We start from the raw sequence: 22,708 nt of genomic DNA, 5'->3' as shown, positions 1-22,708 counted from the left end.
TTATGGGGCATGGAGATACACCCATTGTTATTAATCCAATGGGTGGCTTATGTTTCATTTAGCATTTATTCAAAAGAGTTCCGAAAAAAACCCTTAGCAATAATAATAAAGATGTATCACTCCTTGATGCTATATTATCTAGAATTCATTTCTAAGCGTCACAGGAGTGAGATTTCAAGTGGTTTGTGCTCTTATATATCTTGAATCACTGTACATTAGAAAAGCAGAAAACTGTTATTTGTCCTATTACAACTACTTTTGTATTAGGCTTCAAAATCTTCTTAGTTTTCACGTAATCTTGAAAAGAAAAATAATCCTTTAGATTCTATTCACCGTCTGATAAAATAGGTATGTGATTCATGATGGATGCATCAGATGAAAACAATTAGGTTACCAGTGCCTACAGCAGAAAAAATATTTATGAACATTTTACTTTATACCAAACTCATACAGGTATTTTGACTCTATACACTGACTAGTATCTTGCTTTTCATGTGGTTAGTTTTTGTTTTTTGTTTTTTTTTTTGAAGTGGGGGATAGGAGGAGAGGAAGCAAAAACTGGGGAAGTGAACGGATAAAGTGTCATTTAGGAATGTTTTTAAATTACGCATATATTATTAGAGATTCAAAAGTCCTATGAAAGAATAGTTGTGTATCTAACTAAAATTTATATAATCAAATGGCTGCTGAAGATACGCTAAACATAGTGACTCAACAGATATTACTTTTGGTATTGTTCACTACGTCAGTCTTCCCTCTTACTTAAAAACAAGTAACAGGACAAAACCAAAAACATCATGGTACAGATTCTTAGCAGGGCAAACCCATGTCTAATTGTTATTTGCATTATTTCTGAACATTTCTCAACCTTCTCTCCTCCAACGGAGTCAACTGACCTCTTTCGGTTTATAGGTAGAGAATGGCTAAATATTACAAGGCCAACGTCAGGGCCAGCAAAGAGTTTTCAAGTAGAGCCTCAACTCTAGATGGTAATGTTACCTGGAGCACTTTGGTAGGAAGGACTCTGGATCCAAATCTGGGTTTAATAGGAAAAGAGAATGCTCTTATCAACTTGTGAAGTTTACTGTGGGTGGGGAACTGGAGGAGACGGCGTGTGCATGCCGCACTGCAGTTGTCTTTCCTGACCTCATCTACGTATAAGCATCACTCTCTTCATAATATTTGGGGCAACCTCACAATAGTTCAAGAGGAGCAAAGGTATTGGACAGAGCTGGGAAAAAGTGTAAAATGCGTGGGACCAGGCAAGCAGTATGCTAGACACGTGGAGATAATTCACAGTTACCCTCATGGGGGCCGGGATTGAGATTCGAGAGGCTGGCACCCTGACAGTGAAGTCTGCAGTCAAGTTACTTTCTCCACTGCGTGCCAGTTTCCAGAGCAGGGTACCTACTATGCACAGCAAGTGGTGAAAGGCCTGCCTCATACAGGGAGTGTGACTTGGACTATTCAAGACCACATCTCTTTCCCCTGACTGCAGGAAGGGGAATTAAAGTGTGCAGCTCTACAGAGCAGGATGATGAAGATGTTATCTCCCTAGCAGCTCAGTGGGGCTTATCAAAAGTACACGTGGGAATCTCATGGACACAGTGACATAAAGCACCCAACCTCCCGAGATTCAGTTTCCAGACTAGGTCTGGAACACCCTTGTGACTACATTCAGAAAGTCCCCCAAACCTTAACACCACAAAAAGGTTTTAAATAAAAGAAAACAGCAAGTTTAAAACATACATACATATATAACCAAGGGAGGATTGCTAATAACTGCTAAAACCTGTAACAAAAGAAACCCCTGGTTGAGGTGCACACAGATACACTTCATTCTCAGGCTGGGCCCTGAAATGCACTTTGAGCTGGGGGCGGGAGTCATAAGGTCATCCACGCACTTATTCATGCTTTGGCCAGGGCTGGTAGTCCGAAATCTAATTTTTCCACTGACAATCATAAGATGATTAGCAAAATGTTCTAATTTTGATTTGCTGGAATCTGCCCTCTTAACTGAATCTTGGCATTGCTAATGTAAAACAGTTGCTTTGCAAGTTTGCAAAATCATCTGGCAAAGAGTCACAGCCTTCCCTCTTAGGGGAGCCGCTCAGAGGACCAGATTATCAAAGGCTTGGTAGCTGTGGCACCTGAACCATAGGAGAAGCCCACCTGCAAATAAAAGAAAAAGTGAAACACACAAACACACTTTGTGTGCCCTAAAAGAAACAAAACCAACTGAGGTCTGAAAGTAAAACAGAATTTGACATGCTGGTGGAAGAAAAAGGAAGAATTAAAAAAAAAGTAAAGTTAGTGAATTAAAAAAAAATTCTAGCCCCAGTCTGTGCCAACACGGACATCTGGCAATCTGTGGAGTTTTAATTACCTCTTTACGCCATAGGCCATATTAAGCAAATTGTCCAGCCTGCAAAGAGAAGGAGGGTCTCTGGGTTAATGCCTCACAGATGGCAAGATCGCTCAATGGAACTATTAATAAGAATGCTCCATTTTCAAAGAAGAAAAGCTCAAAAACTTTCCCCAGTGCTTAGGAGTCTATCCGCTGGTAGTTTCCCCTTTTCCTGCCTCCAACTAAAGTAATTCATGTTCAGGTCAATGCTAGAGTTTAAAGCAAGTGTCTAATGAACCTTCCTTTCTTTCAAGGTCTCAATTAATCCCACTCCCCCCACCTCTCAGAACATTTGTGAGGATTTTATTTTACGTTGTGCTGTGAAAATTTTTAAAAAGGGGTGGCATCTTAAGTTGTTCACCTTTTACTGTAATGAAATTTATGAATAAAGGTCCCTGCTCCAGATTAACAATATAAGCACACACATCATGCATATCAGAATGGATCTTTTCTCTTAGCCTGGATACTTTAACTAAATCTTCTTACCACACACATTTTTTTTTTTGATGTGGGGGGAAGTTTGAGGGTTCAGATTTTAAAAAAATTAGCTTACTATTTACAACCTGAAAGCACCGCCCAGCAAACTGCCATTTTGTTATAATCTCCTTCACCTTCAGTATCTTACTTGGGGATAAAGCTATTCACATCATGGGGCAGTAGTAACCATAGTTTCCACCATTAGAAGCCTGCTGGAAAGGTTTTTTACATAAATACTGCATGTACTCTCACCCAAAATAAAAATTAGATGACTTGGACTCTTCATGAAATCATTAACCATTTCATGTTTGGGGGGCATGGGAGTACACTCCAGAGGCTGATTTTTCTCCTCATTGTGGCTAGATGGAAAGGCCTACTATCTTCCCATGTGACGTTTGAAAAAGAGAAAGACCTTTTCATTAAAGGGAAGTTGGGACATGGGTGGAATAAAATAATTTTCAGAATTATTATGGGTAGGTCAAGAATATTCTTATCTCTTGCATAACAGAGGTCGGACTGCCTACATGGTCAAGGTTGGACTGCCTACATGGAGAGAAATCTGCCTTTCAGAAATGTCCCGGGAGAAGGGGAATGCCCCGTTGCACCTGGAGCTTCCTGGGGGTTGGGTACCCAGAGGAAACACTAATAAGGCTTGGACAAAGTCTTGCTCCTTGTCTTCCCGGAGTCTGCTGACAATGTCAGAGTAAAGGTAACACAGAAGAGAGGATCCCCCCTACCCCCACCAACCCAACAGAGTTACCGGCAGAGGAAGGAGGAGGGCAGACCAAACCATTCCCTCTGGCAAGGATGTGCCTCCTGGGCTGCTCTTTCCTTGGACTTTACTAAAAGCCACTGCCTTAGCTTTAAGTCTAAACTGCTGGATGTGGTCACTTATCTGTGATTAACTCTTGTTGAAACTGAACCTTCTTATTTGGTTAAGTGCAGAAATTTTGTTTCAATCAAAGAATCTGAAGATTAATCACGGTCACAGCGGTAGTTTGAAAGGGGCCTTAGAAAAAGCATCTGGTCCAATCATCAACATTTTACAGCAGTGGAAACTGAGATTTGGGGGCAATTTCCCACAGTGATTCCTAGAGGCAGAGGTTCTCACCCCGCCCCATGCTTCAGGGCCGTGGGTTTCCCTGGCTCTTGTCCAGCACTCGTGTAGCAGGGCTCTTTCCCCCGTGGGCACGCCTACCTGAACCTCTGAGCCTGGTGGTGAAGTGGGCCGGGGTAGCGCCGGTTGGGGGACTGGTAGAGCTGGGAGAGCAGGGCCTGGCTGGACTTCTGGCTGGGGTTGTTGGCAAACTTCACAGTAATCGGTTCCGTAGCACCACTGGGCTTCTGGCCATTCAGCCCTTTGATTGCTTCTTCTGCCTCAATCCTCTTATCAAACCGGATAAATCCCACCCCTCTGGACACTCCTGGGGAAAGAGAAAGAGCCTTGATAAAGAGTGAACAAACCAAACTGGTAAACATCTCCAGGAAGAGATGCGCTGGGTCCCATGGATTTCCCTGGGGAGTCAGCCCACCTGCGGGGCCAGGGCTGAGCCTGGCTTCCTGAATCCTTCTCACCCATCAAAGTGCACCTGCCTGCATTTCTGCCATCATGGCCCTGGACAGTGACCCCCCACCCACAGAACACAGGCAGCTTTCTCATCTGTCCCTTCCAGCCCCCCGCCGCCACCCTGCTCAGTCCTCAGGTCTCCCTTCAGTTGCTGTAACTGATCACCCACTGTCCAGTTCCTAGTCCTCCAATGTGTCCACCACACCTGGCAACTAAATAATCTATTTGAAAAGCAAACTCTGACCATAGTATACCTTTTAAAAACATCTTTTATACTTTTTCTGCACCTTTTCAATTTTTTACCTTGTGCATGGTACCTATTCCTCATTGCTCCCCACTCCAAACACAGAAAAACAAATGAACAAAACCCACAAAAAAAACCCTTCCATAGCTCCATGCTGTGTACAGATGAATTCCAGACTTCTTGGCGTGGCATTTAATGCCCTTGATGATCTGGCCCCAACCCCCTGTTGAACCTCACGTCAGCCATGCTGAACTGCCAGATATTCCTCGAACAGGTTATGATGTTCTTCCTCAATTCCACGCCTTAGGGTATGTCCTATCCATCTATTCTACAGGATACATCCTATCCACCCAGCATGCTCTCTCCCTCCTTCTTGCCAGATAACTGCAAGTCATCCTCCAAAACTCTGTTCAAACATCACCTCCTTGATGGAAACTTCCTTCCCAACAGTGCCCACCAGGCACAGCACGCCTTCTCCTGAGCTCTTGTTGGGCAATGGACAGCCCTAGCAGGTACTCATCACACTGGAGTCTTGTACGGGCAGGACTGTGCCACCTTCATCCCTGGTCGCTGGTGTCCCTCTGCGCAGCGTCTGGGGCAGAGCTGCCTTCAGTGAGGGTTTGTTGCAATAGTCAAATGATAAACACATGCTAAATGGCTCCCAGGGGGTGTTTTAAATTAGAGTAGGTGAAAACCTTCTGTCATCAAAAATGCAGCCTGGGGGTAAGTGGGGGGAGGGATAAATTGGAAGATTGGGATTGACACATACACACTACTATATGCAGTACAGATAACTAATAAGGACCTACTGTATAGCACAGGGAACTCTACTCAATACTCTGTAATGGCCTATATGGGAAGAGAATCTAAAAAAGGGTGGATATATGTATTTGTATAACAGATTCACTTTGCTGTACACCTGAAACTAACACAACATTGTAGATCAATTATACTCCAATTAAAAAAAAAAGGGGGGCTTCCCTGGTGGCGCAGTGGTTGAGAATCTGCCTGCCAATGCAGAGGACACGGGTTCGAGCCCTGGTCTGGGAAGATCCCACATGCCGCGGAGCAACTAGGCCCGTGAGCCACAACTACTGAGCCTGCGCGTCTGGAGCCTGTGCTCCGCAACAAGAGAGGCCGCGACAGTGAGAGGCCCGCGCACCGCGATGAGGAGTGGCCCCCGCTTGCCGCAACTAGAGAAAGCCCTCGCACAGAAACGAAGACCCAACACAGCCAAAAATAAATTAAAAAAAAAAAAAAGCAACCTGGGTGCCTTTCTTACTGACAGGTGGTGGCGGCGGTTGCTTTTCTTTATGATGGCCAAAGTATCACAGCACCAGATCCTGGGTTATCCCTGCACTGCTGCTAACTAACTGGACAGAAGTCACATGCCCTGCTTTGGACCTCTGTTTCCTCATGTGTGAAATGAGGCAGTTTGAGGTTGCCTCTAACTTTACAATGCTATCATTGGAGCCAGAGCTATACATATAGGCTCTTTTCACATACAAAAGTAATGTTATTTGGTTGAGGGTTGAAAGAGACTTTGAAGGTCATTCAGCCCCACTCCCAGCCTGATGGCTGAATCCTCTTTACAACTCTGCCAAGTAGTTTAGCTGCTGCTGGAACAATTCCCACGATGGAGATCTCCTACTTCCCAAGATGGCCCATTTTAAATTTCGGCAGTTGATTGATAAAAAGTCTTTCTCTTAGGTCAAAAATCTGTTTACTCATGACCCGTATCCTTTTCCCCAAGTAACTACTACCTCTCCGCTCCCATGGGTCACAAGGCACTGGCTGGTGGCACTGAGACACAAAATAACGACAAAAAAATACTTAACCTGTGACTTGATCCACCAGGATTCGTGAGGTGATGATACGGCCATATTGTGAGAAAAGCTGTTCCAGTTCCTTCTGGGTCATGGTTTTGGGAAGGCCGCTAACGTAGAGGTTAGCATCCCTGATTGAGGCAGAGCTTGGACGGGCGTATGAGACCTAGGAAAAGGCAAGAGGTGCTAAATCCATTACAGGCAACACCCTCTGAGCAGAGACTGAGTCGACAACTGAGATGACAGCCCCGCGTCTATCATTCTAACTCACAGTGTCAGTTCAAATAACTCTGTAGTTCAGATTTTTAGCTACTTTTGTAATAGTAATGAGAACCAGGAGAACAGCAATAGAGGAACAAAAGGAGAGTTGGTGATAACTTAAAACAAATGCACAGATAAGGGTCTCTAAGTGCAGAACAAAATAGCTACTGTATGGCAGCTGTTAAATGCAGAACTACCCACGCATGGAGTTCTGAAGATGTACCTCCTGGATGTGGGTGTATAGATGATTTACTGTATCCAACACATAATAATCTTTGAAAAAACCAAAAAAAAACCCCATGAAATTCTGCTCTGCAGATTTCTTTCCTTGCCAACCCCACCCCACCCCCATCCCCTTCTTGAACACATAAAAGCGATCAGGTTCTCTGCAAGATTTTTTTATGTCCCATCCTTTGCGTCGTTCCAATCTGTTCCCACAAGGTCTGCTCTCGCTGAATGACAAAGTGCTGGTGAAATGGGGCTGAATGAACATCTGCTTGCGAAACTGGATATGTGACCTTGTCATAACATCTGCAAGAACCAGTTGCCTTCTAACTTTGAGGCGGAGCAGATGAAACCACAATTTAAAAAAATGAGGGCAGGATGGAAAGGAGGGAGGGAGAGGGCAGTGGAGAGAGAAGTGAGCCTCACCGATGGTTATAATAAGTTCGACTTTGTAAATTTGTCCTCCCGGATCTCTCAACTGCTTTTTTTTTTCCCCAAAAAGCTAACACAGAAGTGTAAACAGATCTGAAATTCCATCTGCAAGAAGCCAAATCTGTAGCAGTACACATAAGCAAAGCAAACCCCAGCAGTCATTAATTTTAGACTTTCATTTACTTATTTATTTATTTTTTAAGAAAACAACATCAGACATTTGAAATATAATTTACAGCTAGTCTAACAAAAGCACTTTCCTGCTAAAGCTATTTCTGGGGCAGTTATGGCTCAGAATAGATGATGAAAACAGTCATTTCAGAGCACATCTGACACTGTTGGACAGGAAGGGACCTATATGCCTTATTAGCATTTTTTAGTTTTATTTAATTTGTATAACCAATTCACAAGACCTGCTAAGACTATAGGGGTGAGTGAGTGAGTATGTGTGTGTGTCTGTGTGCTCTGCATACGCAAAAGCATGTTTGCAAAAGGAATTATACATGTTAAACTGGACTTTTGGCATTAGGAACTAAACCTCCAGCAGGGAAGGAGACCTTGCATCTGAGAATGGGTCTAGCAGTGGATCACGCAAAGAGGCGTGAAGGATGAGCAGACCCCCTCACCCATGGCACTCTCTCCCTTTCCATGCTGAGATGCCAGGTCCCTTTCTGGGTTCCACACCTAACAATAGATGTTGACTCAACAGATAAAATGATGTGAGTGACTAATCTGCCTTGCTGGCCTCCTCCTGCCGATGGAGCAAGGCAGCCAGTCTGAGCATTTACCTCTTCTAGAAACTCAGGGGTGGCCTCTGTAGGCTCCTTCCCAGCACATGGATGACATGCACAGAGGCCATTTCATGGAGGGTCCCTGTGTGTGTATCTGGGGGTGGCGACTGAAGGACCAAGAATCCCATGTGACTGCCAGGACAGGGCATCACTCAACACAAGGTTCTCCTACCCCTGTCCTTTCAGGTTATAACTTAGCAGAAGTATTTTTTAGGCACGAGGAGGGATCGGTAGGGAGAAGGAAATAAAAACATCACAGTGATATGTCTATGGTAATGAGGGTCACCCTTGTCTCACCCCTGCCAATTACTGACAAATTAATTATCTGAATGATCTTCATGCTCCCCCAAAACATACCTTCCCACCTCTATGCTTTCGTTCATAGGGAATATTTTTCTACCTACTTCCTCAGGTCTTAATCCTACTCTTTTTAAGGCCCAGATCAAATGCCACCTTCTCTAGACAGCTTTTCCCTAATCTCACCTCCCCCTAAAAATCCCCCTCGAAGTGCTCTTGATGAACCGCACCCATGGTACTTAAGCCATCTGACCTTGATTTTCCATCTCTCTATCTAGTCCGCTGATCTCCTTGAGGTCATGGGTTGTGTTTGTGTGTCTTATTCATCTCTGTGGTTCTAGCTCCCAACACAGAGCCTGATACTCGCAGGGTGCTCAACACCCGCTGAAAGAGTGAATGAACACCCACGGATCATAATGAATGACTTGGGTATTAATGGCTCTTTGGGTTAATTGCAGCTTGGATTCCTCCACTTAAGGGGATCGCTGAGAGTTAAGCATTCTGTGTTTTCCTACTAAGTCATAGCTGTGTTTTCCTACTAAGTTAAGAGCTAAGAGACATGTTTCCCATTCTCCAGTATCTGGGGTTGGAAGGACTAAATCTTGTTCGAGAACTAGATTTAGAGGCCTCTCTTAGCAAGCATTTCCTGAGGATCTACTATGAGCCAGGCATAGTGCTGTATGCTGGGGATACACAACAAGCAAGAACAGGCATGGTCTCCTGCCCTAAAGGACTTCTAAGCCCAACAGGGGCAACAGACAACACACAGCAGGTAGGCAATAAATAAGCTGAATGGAAGAATGGTGCATATATGGACCAATTATCATAATGCTGCAAGATGTGTGCCATTCCAGGGCTGTATATGTGGTGCTGGAACATAGAGAAGGGGAGGCTAGTCTCCCTTTTAATTAAGGGTTAAAAGGGCCAGGAAGGAGACAGAGCTGAGGTGAGACTGGTGGTGAGGCAGGTCGTATCACAGTGTGTGGTGGGGTCAGGGAGCCATGGCCTGATGAGAGCCCTCCTCTGTTGTGAGGACAAAAGAGATGATGAAGGTCAAGGGCTTAGTGCAGTGCCTGCCTGGCACCCAATAAATGCACAATGGGTAGTAATGACCTTGATCCCCTTATTTTTGGGCAGCTAGAGCTGGGGTACAGGGGAGAGCAGGCTGGGGACAGATCTGCTAGGGAAAAGGACCTGGCACTGGAAAGTCAATGACAGAACCAAAACCATTTCCCCAAAAGAGGATTCTGACAGAGGCAGAATCTCAGCGAGGGAGTTTTACTGTGACAGACCCCAGTCACTGAGCAGTGACACATCCCTAGGGTAAACAGCACCTCAATCATTCACCAAGCCTAAATCCCGCTTAGTTTTTCTCCTCTATTTGGAAACTTAGGTCTATTGTTCTCTTAGTTCCCTGTCTAGGAAACCTGCAGAAGTGGGAGTGGGCGAAAAACAACACGAAAAGGATCTTCCCACATCCAACATCCAAATGCTTGCCCCAGTATCGAAACTTTTCAAGTTTCTTCATACATTTATTAAACCCTAACTGAGTGACTACAGGTGTCAGGCCCTTTGTTAGGCTGAAACATTTCTAAAAAAATCGCTGACTTTTAGCCGCTCCAGAGAGTCCGCCATTGCTGGCTTATTAACCCCGCTAGAGCCCGAGGCTTCCAACGCTGGAGAAAGTGCCCTAAAGAACCCTGTGCCTCAGACCATCAGGATCCTGCTCACTTCTTTCATCCAGAACCTCTGAAAACAAGACTGGTATTTCTACGCCCGCACCAATCTTGCTCTGGAGCTCAGGAGCTGGAGTGGGGAGATGACCCCTTTCTCTCTGGGTAAGGGTGGCCCAAAGGCAGGTGACTGTACAAATGATCTGGATGGAAGATTTGCAGTCACTCCAAACTCCTTATCCCTCCCCATCCCTGCAGGCTCACAGTAACCCCTACTCTCTGCAAGACTGACAGTACAGCACAGAGCTTGTGAGACATGGGCTGGCTCCAGTACTCACTAGCTTTGTGACCTTGGGCAAGTAATTTGATCTCGATAAGTCTGTTTCTTTACTGGTAAAAAAGGGGAACAATTCTCCTTTGATGGGTTATTGTAAAGAATTAAGACGACAGACTTAATGTGTCTAGCACATACCTAGAGTTTAGTATCAACTTGGTAAATATTATTATGTGATGCCTCAGACAGGCTTTTGTGGGTCAGTCTGGGACTAGCCCCCATTGGGGCACGCCTTCCAATTTTACCACACAAGCAAACATCCGGAACACTACCAGTAAGCGCCTACAAAGCACTGCCCTCCTCCATCGGACGGGTGGGGGTCTGGATCATCCTTTACCACTTCGCAGCCATGAACTTCCTTTAGCACATTCCTACAGATTCCACTGCCTCACATCCACAAAGTACTTTCCACTTTCCAAAATGACTTCACAAGGCTGCTCTCTGCGGTAAGGCAGGCACTGTCATTCATCACAGATGGGGCAGCAGGACCAGGGCTGGGGCTGCCCCTTGCGACACAGCACTCACAGGTTCCCTCACCGGCTCACCGCCAGGGCTTGGCAGGGTGGGAGGAACAGCACGGCCTGGGGAAAAGCTTTCCTGAGTCATCGGGCAACACCTTGGTCCTTGTCTGACCCGCCATGGTACAGAAAAAGAGAACAGTTGGAAAGCATGATAAAGACATGATCTTGGGTGCTACGAGGAGGGTAAGATGAGAGGAAAGGGGCTTCTTGAGGAAAACACTGGTATTAGAAGATGAGAGTTCATTCATTCCTCCCCTTCTTGAACACTTACTGTGTGCCAGGCCCTGTGCTGGGAGAGTTTTGACTTTAAGGGTTCCACAGTCTGGTGAGGGAAGTAATCAGACAAGTGGAGAGTGTAATACAGAGGGCTGCTCCTGACAGGGGGAGACTTGTTTCCCACGCCCGGCGTTTCCTCCCATGCGGAGGATATGCCCCCTGGAGTAACAGTCCAGGCCTCTTGGTACCCCTGCAGCCCCTCTTCTCTGGGGAAGTGGAGCAGTGGCTCTGAATAGGCTTCAACAAGGGGGATGAGCATGTGGGCCTCAGACTCCGCCTGCTTCCTCCCTCCCGGGAGCCAGATGTCAGCCAGAAGCCCACTTTCTACTCCAGGCTCTAAGTTCTATGGGAGCCGCCTATGCTCTCCTGCGGGGAGGCCTATGGGGTCCAGAGCACCTGTGACACAGTATGTCAAACTTTCAAAGTGTGGAGTTCCATGTTAGGAAGCCCATTGTGTCCACGGAATCCATTTGGGCCTTAATCATTAATAAAGAACTTAGGATTCCATAAGTTTTTCTCTTTTTGTCTTATCTCTCAATTGGTTTAAAACGTGGATGTACAAAACAGGGGTGTCATTTGTTGGGCCCTTTTGAATTACAAGGATCTCTACCATTCACCGGATGTTTTCATGAGCTAGGCATTCTATTCACAAAACTGCTAATCTCCACAACCATAATTCATGGTAAGTGGAAATAAGGGTGACAGGTGACGCTGGTGATCTCAGCAGAAAGCATTATCCTTGAAATCTGTTTCACAGAAACTTGATGTTGGAAGTGACCTCAAAAGTTCAGGGCAGGATGTAAGACAGCTGGCCAACCACCTTACACATTTCCAAAGACAGGAAGCTCACTACCTTACGAGGCATCCTACACCATCACTGGCCATCACTGATTATTGGGAAGTTCTTCCTTCTGCTGAGTTCAAACCTGTCTCCCCCGTAGCTTCCAACCTTCTCCTATTTCTATTCTGGCTCCACACACTAGGAGCGTCCTTCCTCAACACCCCTTATCTTGTGGGTCTCACTGATAGGCGATAGAGCATCAGGCAACTGTATTTGGAGACAGGTCACTCCAAGGAGTTTCTCATTTATGTTACTTTAACTGAAATGGAGCGTCTATTCTGGAATGGAGACAGGGGTTAAGAGCAAGCGTTTTGGGGTTAGAGAGATGCAGATTTAAATCCTCATCACTTACTAGCTATAAATGGTAAGGCTTGAGGTAAGTCACTTACACTTTCTGAGCTATATCACTTGAATAACCTAGTTTAGAAGCTTTCTAATAAAGCTATTAGAGCGTTAAACAAGCTAATGCATATACGATCCTTAGGCACTATGCCCGGCACACAGTAAGTGCTCAATAAATAGTGGCTTGGATACAATTGTTGTGTACTTAGGCCTTATGCCAGACACTGGGGGTACAAAGATGAATACAACAGTCCCTGACACGTAGGACTCTTAGTCTAGCAGAGGAGACACACTCCTTTCAGAAGTTCAGGATGCAGATTTTCCCCAGTCTGTTGTAGCACCCCGTACTCTCTGAGTGAGCAGAAACTCCCTAGAGCAAACAGATCCCTGGGGACAGACATTCCACAGAGACCAGGAGGATGGCAGCAGAGAACAGACTCTGGTGCTTCCAGGGCCTTCTAGGAGCACACCCTCCCTGGGACTTCTGATCCCACCACCAGGAGCTGGGAAAGAAGAAGGAAGCCAGCTGGCTCCTAGAAACAAGAGTTTTGATTGTGAGGATCAGCTTACCCCTGTGTCTGTGGCTGCAGCCCTGCCCACAGGCAGGACAGGTGTCTGCTTATGTGGCCCCACTCCTCAAACTTCCCCCACCCACCACCTGATATATGATCTATGACTGATATGATATTCTTTTATCTTGAGAAACCTGATGGTAATGTTTCTAATGAGTTCTGATTGTGCTACTTCTTGCTGCTCAAAACCTTCAGTGTTCCTCCAGCACCTTGTGATGGAAGCTCAAATCCCTTACCTGAGCATCCAAGGCCCTCTGGGATCTGGCCCAGCCTCTCATCTCCTGCTAACCCCTCGAAGCACCCTATGCCTCAATTCAAACAAAATGTCTCTGGTTCTTACTGTCTGTTCATCCTCGTGGCAAAATGAACTCCTGCCCATCCTTCCAGGCCCAGCCTGAATGCCACCTCCTCCATGAAGCCCAGGCACAAATGACTGCTCTCTCCTTGGACTCTACAGATGATACACATTTCAGTGGCAGCAGCTATCACACCCTGCCTCCCATCACAGCCACCTGTGCTAACACCTCATCTGCCCAAATAGTCTGAGCATTCTAGCGGTCTCTGCAGACCCTCTGTGGCATCTAGTCTCAAAGCCTTACGTAGGGCAGGAGCACACATTCTCTGAATTGAAACAAAATGTGTAATATACTGTATGTAATGCATTTTAGCTCCTTTCCCAGGCACTGACTCTGATGTGGAGAAGGAGCTAGAGGGAACCACAGATTTGAAGCGTATCCAAGAATATCATGAGAATACTTCTGGCACAGAGTAGGCTGGATAAATAATTCTTTTAAAAAATGGTGTGGTGATAGAATTCGTGTGCCTTAAAACTTCTTTTAAAAAGTCCATCTAATTATCAAGGGGGATTATTGGTACGAGGACCTTGCTGTCTGTCTAGTGACCCCCAGAAGGGAGAGATGTGCTAAAGGTTTTATGGCCTGGTTAGCGGAAGAGCTGGTCTCAGACTCAGGGTTTAGGACACGGAGTCTCCTCACTAAACTTCAACTCCTGAATCTTGCTATACTGGTAAGACTTCTGTGGCCACTTGGAAGCTCCACGATACTTTCCACTATACAAAGTAAGACTAAGATTCGTTCTTTATGTATCTCTGAAACATGTAGATGGGAAAAAGTCTTCCCCTCTCCCCAAGTAATTTTTACCTTAGGGGTAACCCTATTCACTATCATCTTCATGCTGGGGAGCATTACTCAAGCAATCCACTATAAGCCAGGATTACCTATAAGTGAGATATTACTAGTTCCATTTTCCAGACGACAAACTCTGGCTCAGTGAGGTCAAGTACTTGTCCAAGGTCACACAGCTGAACTAAGACAAAGCTGGATATGACTAAGTTCTGGGATCTTTCCACTATGCCAGGCTATCGTGGACAGTGAAATAGAAGCCGTGTACTTGGCACAAACTGCTACTTTCCCTGGAAAGTTACCAAGCTGGAGAGATCACGCTATAATATTTTATTAGTTAGACTTAAAGTTGGAAGGAACCATTCTGTAGATGAGGAAATAAGTCCAGAGAAATCAACTAAGTTGTCCAAGGTCATCCTAGTAGTTTCTAACGGAGCTGGACCGGACTCTCCATCTGAACTCAGAGCTCTTTTGAGTGGACAGCAAGGGGGAAGGGGAGAGGGATGTGGCTCTATGACCTTTGACAGACCAGCTGATCTGCTCTGGGGCTTCATGGTAACCATGGAGAAGTGATCCTTTATTCCCCAGGGCCGCTGATGTTCTAGGTCAGCATTGTCCAACAGAACTTTCTGGGATCAAGAAAACATTCTAGATCTGTGTTGTCCAACATGGTAGCCACCAGCTACAGGTGGCTATTGAGTACTTCAAACATGCCTAGTGTGACTGAGGAACTGAACTTTTCATTTAATTTTAATTATTTTAAACTCAGATGTAAATAGCCATATATGGCTAGTGGCTAGTAGACAGAACAGCTTGAGGCCCAGGAACAACACAAAGTTATAGCATCTCAGAGCTAGAAGGAACCTTTAGAATCATTTAGTCAGACTCCAGTCTGGTATAGGAATCCCTCTAAGTCACCCCTAATGACTCCATTTGCATGTGTCTGACAATCAGGGACTCACTACCACCCAAGGCAAATGATAGACACATAGATTCTCTTTCCAGATTCTTGACATATAGGATTGAGCTTCAGAGTCACTTTTTTTTCCTCTAGAGAATGGAAAAGCAACCATTGTGGAGTGAATATGTGAGTGCAGCACCGTTTGGCCATCTTCCTCATTTGCCTCTGGACAACCCTTAGAGCATCTGGTCTTTTCAAAACATGGAGCTGAGAAATGGAGACAAGACACCAGGGATGGGTTGACCAGAGTGGACAAGAAAGGACCACTGTTTCCTGGGATCTGGAGTCCACAATTCTCCTAAGACACCTGGGGTGTGCTGAATTTTTTTTTAAGCAGCTCACATCACACTGTGGGATCTTTTACACTTGTAGACAGCTAAAGCCCCCAAGCCTCATTCCACACACTTCTGAAAACTTAAGTGTCCTTGTAACCTGCGCCTGCCCAACTTTCTTTTGTAACCCAGACACAGGACACTGTGGATGACCTTTAATATACTGGGAACATAAGAGCCTCACTGGGCAGAGAGTAAGGGAACTGTATTTCCATCTCTCAAACTCCTACACCTGTATCTGAAATTAATCACTCAACGGAAGTTAACAGGGCGCTAGGAAGCAAAGCAGCCAAACGGAATGTGTCACAGGAGAGAAAGTGCCTGGTACAACTGGGGTAGACGGGTCTCCCATTTCCACTGGTGTTGCCACTCCCTCTCTTCACTCCTTGGGGATTCAGTGATCCAGTCGCCCCTGCTGACCTTGGCAGGGAAGCACTTCCACACCGGCTCTGACCACAGCCATAATGGGGGAGGAGAGAAAATGCCTTTTTATTATTAATGAGATCGAGGGAGGTAGTCTATCATTTCTGGGTGGGGTGATATCTGCCAGCAGAAAATGATCTGCTAACTCTCCGGGAAGCATTAAGAGCAGTGATAGGAGAAATAATTGCTTATGCCGAGAGCAAAGAAAAGATGCCTCAGCGGAATGGAGACCTTTAGCAAGGCAGGTGGATTGCGGGCGGGCGGAGGGAGGGAGGTAAGGCTCCCTGATGACCCTTGGCAAGAGAAAGAAGCAGGAGGGGCAAACTGGAAACTGCAAAACTCAAGTGTGGAAAGATCCCCTGGAGGCACCGTTAGTGCTATTAGAAGAATAACGCGAAAATGGAGAAATGGCTAAGCAACATCAGAGCAAGAGGCTGAAATAAAGGAGCTGCTCTCCTTCTCGGAGAAGCGAGGGTTTTTCCCCCTTCTGAAAAGCCTTCACTCACACACCTTCCCCTCCTCTAGCTCTGCTCCCTCTGGAACCAGGCTGTTGCCTCTCGATAAAGCTTCTTTTTTACTCTCTCACCTCCTCTCCTGACTGAGTGCCAACCCTCCTGGGTTCAGTCAGAGTGGCAGTTGCAGCTTTTTTGTCCCCTCATCCCGACCTAATCCTGAAATCACTCACACCTCCAGTTTGCACAAGAGCTGCGCTCTGGGAATGCTTTCTTTAAATTCATATTTTTATAATTTGAGTAATAGCTTAATGCAATGATTAGGAAAAGAAAAGCCACAACATCATTTGTAAATGTAATGCAATGAGAAAAGGAAGGAAAAATATAAAAACGTTAATAGCATGGAGCTGGGAACGGCTGACATTGCCTTCATTACATGATAATGAATTTTCCGAATTATTTATAAATAAGCCTGTTTTGCTTTTAAAATGAGTCAAAAAGCTCCTAATAGAGCTGAGGAAAACCAAAGTCTAAGGCTGACAAAAACTTAGCACAGCAGCCTGCAAGCCGCTGGTTTCGTTGGTCAAACAACCTAAGTGACGCACCAGTGCCAGAAGAACCTACTTGGAGCTTTACTTTGACCAGATCCCTCTCCTGCTCAAACCGTGCACAGCTCCCTACTCCGGCTCCTCTACCCCAATCAAGTGGGAACCCCTGCAGCCCTGTGGCAGTCCCCATCTCACTGCATTAGAGGCGCTCCTTCGCATGTTTGTGGCTCCCATGAGAGACGAGTTTCCAGAGGCAGAGCAGTGAACGCTTCTCTAATTCCGCTCCTCAAACTCAGGTTAAAACCCAAACAGGTGTCCCACTACACCGAAAGGTTTAGGATTCTAAATCCTCAAATTCCATTTTGGATCACTTCTTACTGAAGGCTCTCAGTGTAACTTGTATATCAATCCAAACTTTTGGTAAACATATCCCTTTTTTGAAGCTACTACAGAACCACCTACTTTTCTTTGTTCCTAATTAATGCAACACAGAGCTGGACTACTGCAACTGCATTCAACAGAGTGCTTCTCAGAAAGAGGCTGGAGTTCAGAAGCTGCTCTTGTAAATGCCCTGCAGAGGTTCAGGACTGGGACGGGCATCCACTGTGGGGTCGAGGAGTACTGGGAATCATCTTCCAGAATCCACAGCCATTTTGCTCAGTGCTTCTCAGCATCTAAAGTGATCTCTGTTGGAGACAAACGGGCGGTGGGGTGGGGGGTTGGAAGCTAAACAGCACTTCCAAGGCCCTAAACAGGGCAAATAATCTCCACTGGGTTTATGATTGAAATGCTGAGAAAAGACCCAATTTTGGGTCTTTGGCAGGCTAGTCAGTGTAAGCCCATGGTCCATACCCCATGCCTCTCTGACTCACATGGATGGAAGAATCTCCAGGGCACTGCCATCCCTAGGTCACCGAGGTCCTAGGACCTAGCTCAGGGCCTGGAAAGCAGGGGTCTAAGAAGATATGATCTGAAGTCAGGTCTGTCTCCTGATTAATGGCAGAAGCCCCGAACCACAAGTCTGTTTACTGAAGAACCTGGAGGAGCCATGCAATTCATCTGTTTGCTTTTTATATATCTTCCCTCACCAGGGAGTATAACCCATGTGTGCACAGAGCCAAATACACACCCACACACTCACAGAACGCATGTGCTGCTGAGCAAGCAGGCAGTGAGACATTCCAACACTGACGACCTATTGCCAGTTATTTTTAAAACATTTTTTTTCTTATTCCAAATCTCACTTACTCACTGTGTGATCCTGGATAAGTCTCTTAACCTCCCTGGGCCTCAGTTTCCTCAATTGTATAAAGGAGAGAATCACTATTTTAAGAATCAGAGCCGATGTGTGTAAAGCATCTAGCCCTAGGGAAGCTTCAAGGGTGAAATGCTATTAAATGTGCGTAGGGGTTAGAATACTGTTGGACACAGAGTAAATACTCAATATAAGGTATCATCACTATCATTATTATTATTATTTCCTTTCAAGGTCATGCTCACATATTAAGTAGCTCCTCTTCTGGAAGAATCTTTCACGGCACCTTTGGGTGCTAACTCAGCTCAACTGCCGGCCACTTGTGTGCCTTCAGACAAGTCACTTCATCTCTGAGCCTAAACTCCAAGAGGGGTGGGAACCTGGCCACTTTCTCCCACTAAAGAAGTTATAATCCAAAGAACAATTCCTCTGCAGTCATGTGTTTGCAAACATGTACTAGATGGTTCCAAGGAGATCTCTGTAATGCATGCTTCCAATGAAGATACTTGTTATTTTTCCCCAGATAGGCAAGTTATCTGCAGTCATCCACACTACTTAGAGGGGCTTATTTAATGAAGCATTCTCTTTCTCTGCTTTGATACTGTGTCTACGCTAAGATTGTATTCTCCTTGAGGACAGGGGCCTGGTCTTGCCCTCCACGTGCCCTTAGTATTCACACACAGTCACATTACATCCCTCTTAATAAAGGGGAAACGAACATTTGTTAACAGGGAACCATCATTTGTGGGCACCTTCTACTAGCAGCCTAGTAATGAATCATTCACTTTCAAAATGCAAAATAGTGTTTGTGCATTTAAATTTGAGTTCAGAGGCTGCAAACTGCTTCTCCGTAAGTCATCTCTTAAGTTTTGTTTGGCTTGCCTACATAATGCTCTAAAAATTTTTGAGTTGGTTTTTAACCTTTAAAAATTGGGAGATTTGGCATAAAATATCTAGCTTTTGGTTTCTACTGAATAAGTGGAAGATCTGACAATGATCTGGGTTTAAATAATCAGTAGTAGCCGAAGAACAGCTGCCCTTTTTAGTGCTCTCCAGCTCACTATAGTCTCCACTACTCCCTCAGGGCTTTCTAGAACTATCCCTGAATCTAGCTGTTCATCATTAACCTTCAAAGCTTAGGAGTTAACTCTTGGTTTGCCTGCATCTACGTTGTACGTTACATTTGAATTCGTGTGTTTTGCAGGAAGCAAAAGGAGGGACAGACTTGACCTAAGTTTGCAAACATGTACTACATGATTCTGAGGAGATCTCTATGATGCACGCTTCCAAAGAAGATACTTGTCTTATCCAGATAGGCAAGTTATCTTATTCCTTCATGGGACTAAGAGCAAAGAGATAAATCTCATGTCACTTATCAAAGCAAACTGAAGCAGAAGAAGTAAATAGTGGCCTGAAAGGCAGAAAAGTAATTTTAAAAAATTAATAAATGATGAGACTATTAACAGCACACAAAAAGGGTTTGCTTTTTTCCTTCCCTTTAATATGATTTTTACCTGAAACACTGTGTCCCTTTAGGAAAGGGAAGAAAAGTTAATAAAGGAACCTATCACTCAAACTTAATTTTTAGTATGGCAAATAAACGCTTTAATGAAAGGGCTGAAATCCCCAGGTTTGCACATTAAATTTTCATTCATCGTAGAGAATGGAAATTATTGATTCAGCCGTGGCATCATGCATTTTGAATCGTACAGTGCCTCGGAAGCCCACGTTGCTGCTGGGTGCAAATGTGTTGGCAGCATTTTGATGCAGGGTGAGCACAAGGTGGGTGAGGGAGTGGGGAAAGGGATATAGAGATGGGAAGGAGGCTGACTGGTTCTTCACAGAAAGAAAATAATCAATGTTCCTTGTTTCTAAGATCCACTGAGACAGTGGATCTTAGCACTTCTTCTGATGGCATCATGGACCAGGGTGGGTGCATTCTGAGATCAGAAAAGCCGGATCCACTCAGCCTTTTGGGAATCTCCGATGGCTTCAAGGAATACTTTATTTTAAAAAAGCAGAATGGATGGCTAAGAATTTGACCCTAAGCTCTTGGGGAGGTTTGGGTTTTAAGAAAACTGTAGAGGACAGGAAAGCATCTTTCTCAGTTCAAGATTAGGGAAGAGCATCAAGGGAAGAGCAAATGTCTGACATTCTAATGCTGAACTGGATAACACAGAAAAATCAATCAAACCCACAAAGACACCTCTCAAACTGCCGTGACCTCATCAAAGAATCAGGTGACAAGAGCATCCCCATCTCAAAGCATTGAAAATAGGTATGTTTTTCCTTTGAAAGAAATTAATGCTCCTGTCTCTCAGAGGACTACCCCATAATTAAACAACTCTCGATTATTTCTCCCTTAGAGAACTCACAGGGACTGATTCTAAGCCGAGACTGACACAACCTGTGTCAAGCCCATTTTGGGGTCTTTGTGAAGCCCAGACTGTATGAGATCAGGAAAGTGATCATCTTTAGAAAATAAGCTAAACTAAACTGCAAACGTAGAGTGGCTTAAAAGAAAGGAAAGAAGGAAGCAAGGATGGAAGGAAGGAAAGAAAGGAGGAGGGAGGGAGTGGAGGAAGAAAGAAAGAAAAAGAAAGAAAGAAAGAAAGAGAAAAGAGAAAGAGAGAAAGAAAGGAAGAAAGAAAGAACAAAGAAAGAAAGATAGATATAAAAGAGAGAGAAACAGAAAGAAAGATAACCACATAATATATTCCAAAAAGAGAAGGTCTCTGTTTTGTTTTGTTTTTGTTTTGATTACCTCCCAGCTAAGATTTTCTTACACCCGTAGCCTCCTGTCAGTCTGGATGTTGGAAAAGTAGCTCTGTTGAACCCGAAAGTTCTGGTTTTGTGTTTTCAAATGCTGAGAGCTGGTGCCATCTATAGATTTCCATTCTGGGAGAGGTTTCTCTTTTGTCCTACTTTGCGTCAGACCTGCTGTCGTGAGGATAAGAGCGCCCAGGAGACACCTCCCCATGGTTTAATAGGCTATGAAGGATGGGACTCATTAATCAGCTGGCAGCTGCCCCCAAACCGGATGCTGCCTGGAGGTGGGGGAAGAAGGGAGAGGGAGGCTGAGGAAGAGGCAGGCTCCATCCAGGAGACCACCACTGGCTGTCAGGGGGCAGCGGCCGAAAGCAAACAGCACCACCTCCTCAAGGACCCTCCCAAGGTCAAGTCTGAACGGAGAGAGCGACTATCCAGCCACAGAAATGTCCATTGGGAGGAGCAGGCGCTGGGGGACTGTTTTTCTTTTTGGACTTGAAACAACCCCTCCTGAGATATTATCCACCAGCCTGATTATTTTTGGATTGCTAGAATGTTTACTTTTTCATTCCTCCCCAGATGCTATAGTACCTGTCCCTCTTACACCAGTGCATTTCTTTTAAACTGATTTTTCCTTTTCAAGTCTTGTTTAGGAGGGTCCTCTTCACCTTGAGGTAAAACCAAGATGCTTGGCCTCGCATGTGAGGCCCCGCCCACCTCCTATCCTCATCTTTTCATCATCTCCCTGCTCAACCTCAGGCCATAGTGTGTTCTATATGTCGTTCCCCACTCACAACGTTTATATACATTTTCACAGCTTTGCATGTGTTGTTCCCTCTGCCTGGAACAGCTTCTTCCCTTGGCTCTGCTCTGACCATCTTTGCAGGCTTGAGCTCACAGGCATTCTTGATGGGGGTAGTTGTCCCTGGCATCTTACCTGCTCTCTGGATTGGAGGTCCCAGAGCTTGTGGTGCCCTCCCTCTACTCAACCCTCACCTCTTTCTTCTGTAATGATCTGTGTCCCTCACTTAGTACAGTGGATGGTAAGTGTCCTTTGAATAATAAATAAAGAACGCCACTGCCAGCTCCCTCGTAGCCTGAATTTATTAGATCAAAGGAATGAAATTTAACCAGTGCCTCCCAAATAAGGAGCTAACATGTAACCTCTTACCTTTATGGTTTTGGTCTGGAGTCTGAGTCCATTTAAAGTGTTGATGGCTTTCTCTGCATCCTTTGGATCAATATAGTTAACGAATCCATACCCTAAACTCTGTCCTGTGGAAACATTTTTTAAAAAAGAGAGAGAGAGAGCTCATTATCTTTATAGAGGTAACACTTCCCATTGCAGTGCGTCAAAACCCTCTAGTACATGGTTCCTTTTATACCAGGGTTTACTCCCAGGTTGAGAAGTTTCTAGTTCTTCCATCTCTCACTCTGCTCAGCCTTTAAACTCACAGGAGCTGCCCCAGCTGGGAATGGGTAAGTGCCCCTGCACGTCCACACCATATACACACAAGTGTCCACTTAATTGGGAAGAGACAGGGCAGGGCAGTGGAAAAAGAGCAGGTGTGGTTTGTTAGAAGAGATCTGAACTGGAGTCCTGGGGCTTTTCCTATCAGCTGTGTGACTCTGAAGAGAATTCACTTAATCTCCTGTTTTCCCCCGACGTTTCTTCTCTGCAGATAACAGCACTTGCCACAGACAGGTTTGAGAGGGTTAACGTTGCGCATGGAATGCCTA

General features: G+C 45.1%; 1 protein-coding gene across 4 annotated transcripts in view; it reads right to left on the bottom strand.

Annotated features, from left to right (window-relative positions):
- ELAVL4 (ELAV like RNA binding protein 4) overlaps nucleotides 1–22,708 on the bottom strand; it is a 79,048-nt gene that overhangs the window by 1,309 nt on the left and 55,031 nt on the right. For 3 of the 4 annotated variants that reach the window (XM_007164485.2, XM_007164484.2, XM_007164486.2), the window contains exons 3-6: nucleotides 22,140–22,243; nucleotides 6,534–6,687; nucleotides 4,083–4,308; nucleotides 2,387–2,425 (exon numbers count right to left, since the gene is read on the bottom strand). In XM_007164485.2, coding sequence (XP_007164547.1) covers nucleotides 2,387–2,425; nucleotides 4,083–4,308; nucleotides 6,534–6,687; nucleotides 22,140–22,243 — 523 coding nt within the window. The remainder of the gene's footprint in view (nucleotides 1–2,386; nucleotides 2,426–4,082; nucleotides 4,309–6,533; nucleotides 6,688–22,139; nucleotides 22,244–22,708) is intronic. The other variant, XM_007164488.2, reaches the window with a different exon arrangement.

The sequence above is a fragment of the Balaenoptera acutorostrata genome, chromosome 1, assembly GCF_949987535.1.
Source record: "Balaenoptera acutorostrata chromosome 1, mBalAcu1.1, whole genome shotgun sequence".
Lineage (NCBI taxonomy): Eukaryota > Metazoa > Chordata > Mammalia > Artiodactyla > Balaenopteridae > Balaenoptera > Balaenoptera acutorostrata.
This window is presented reverse-complemented; position numbering and strand designations above follow the sequence as displayed.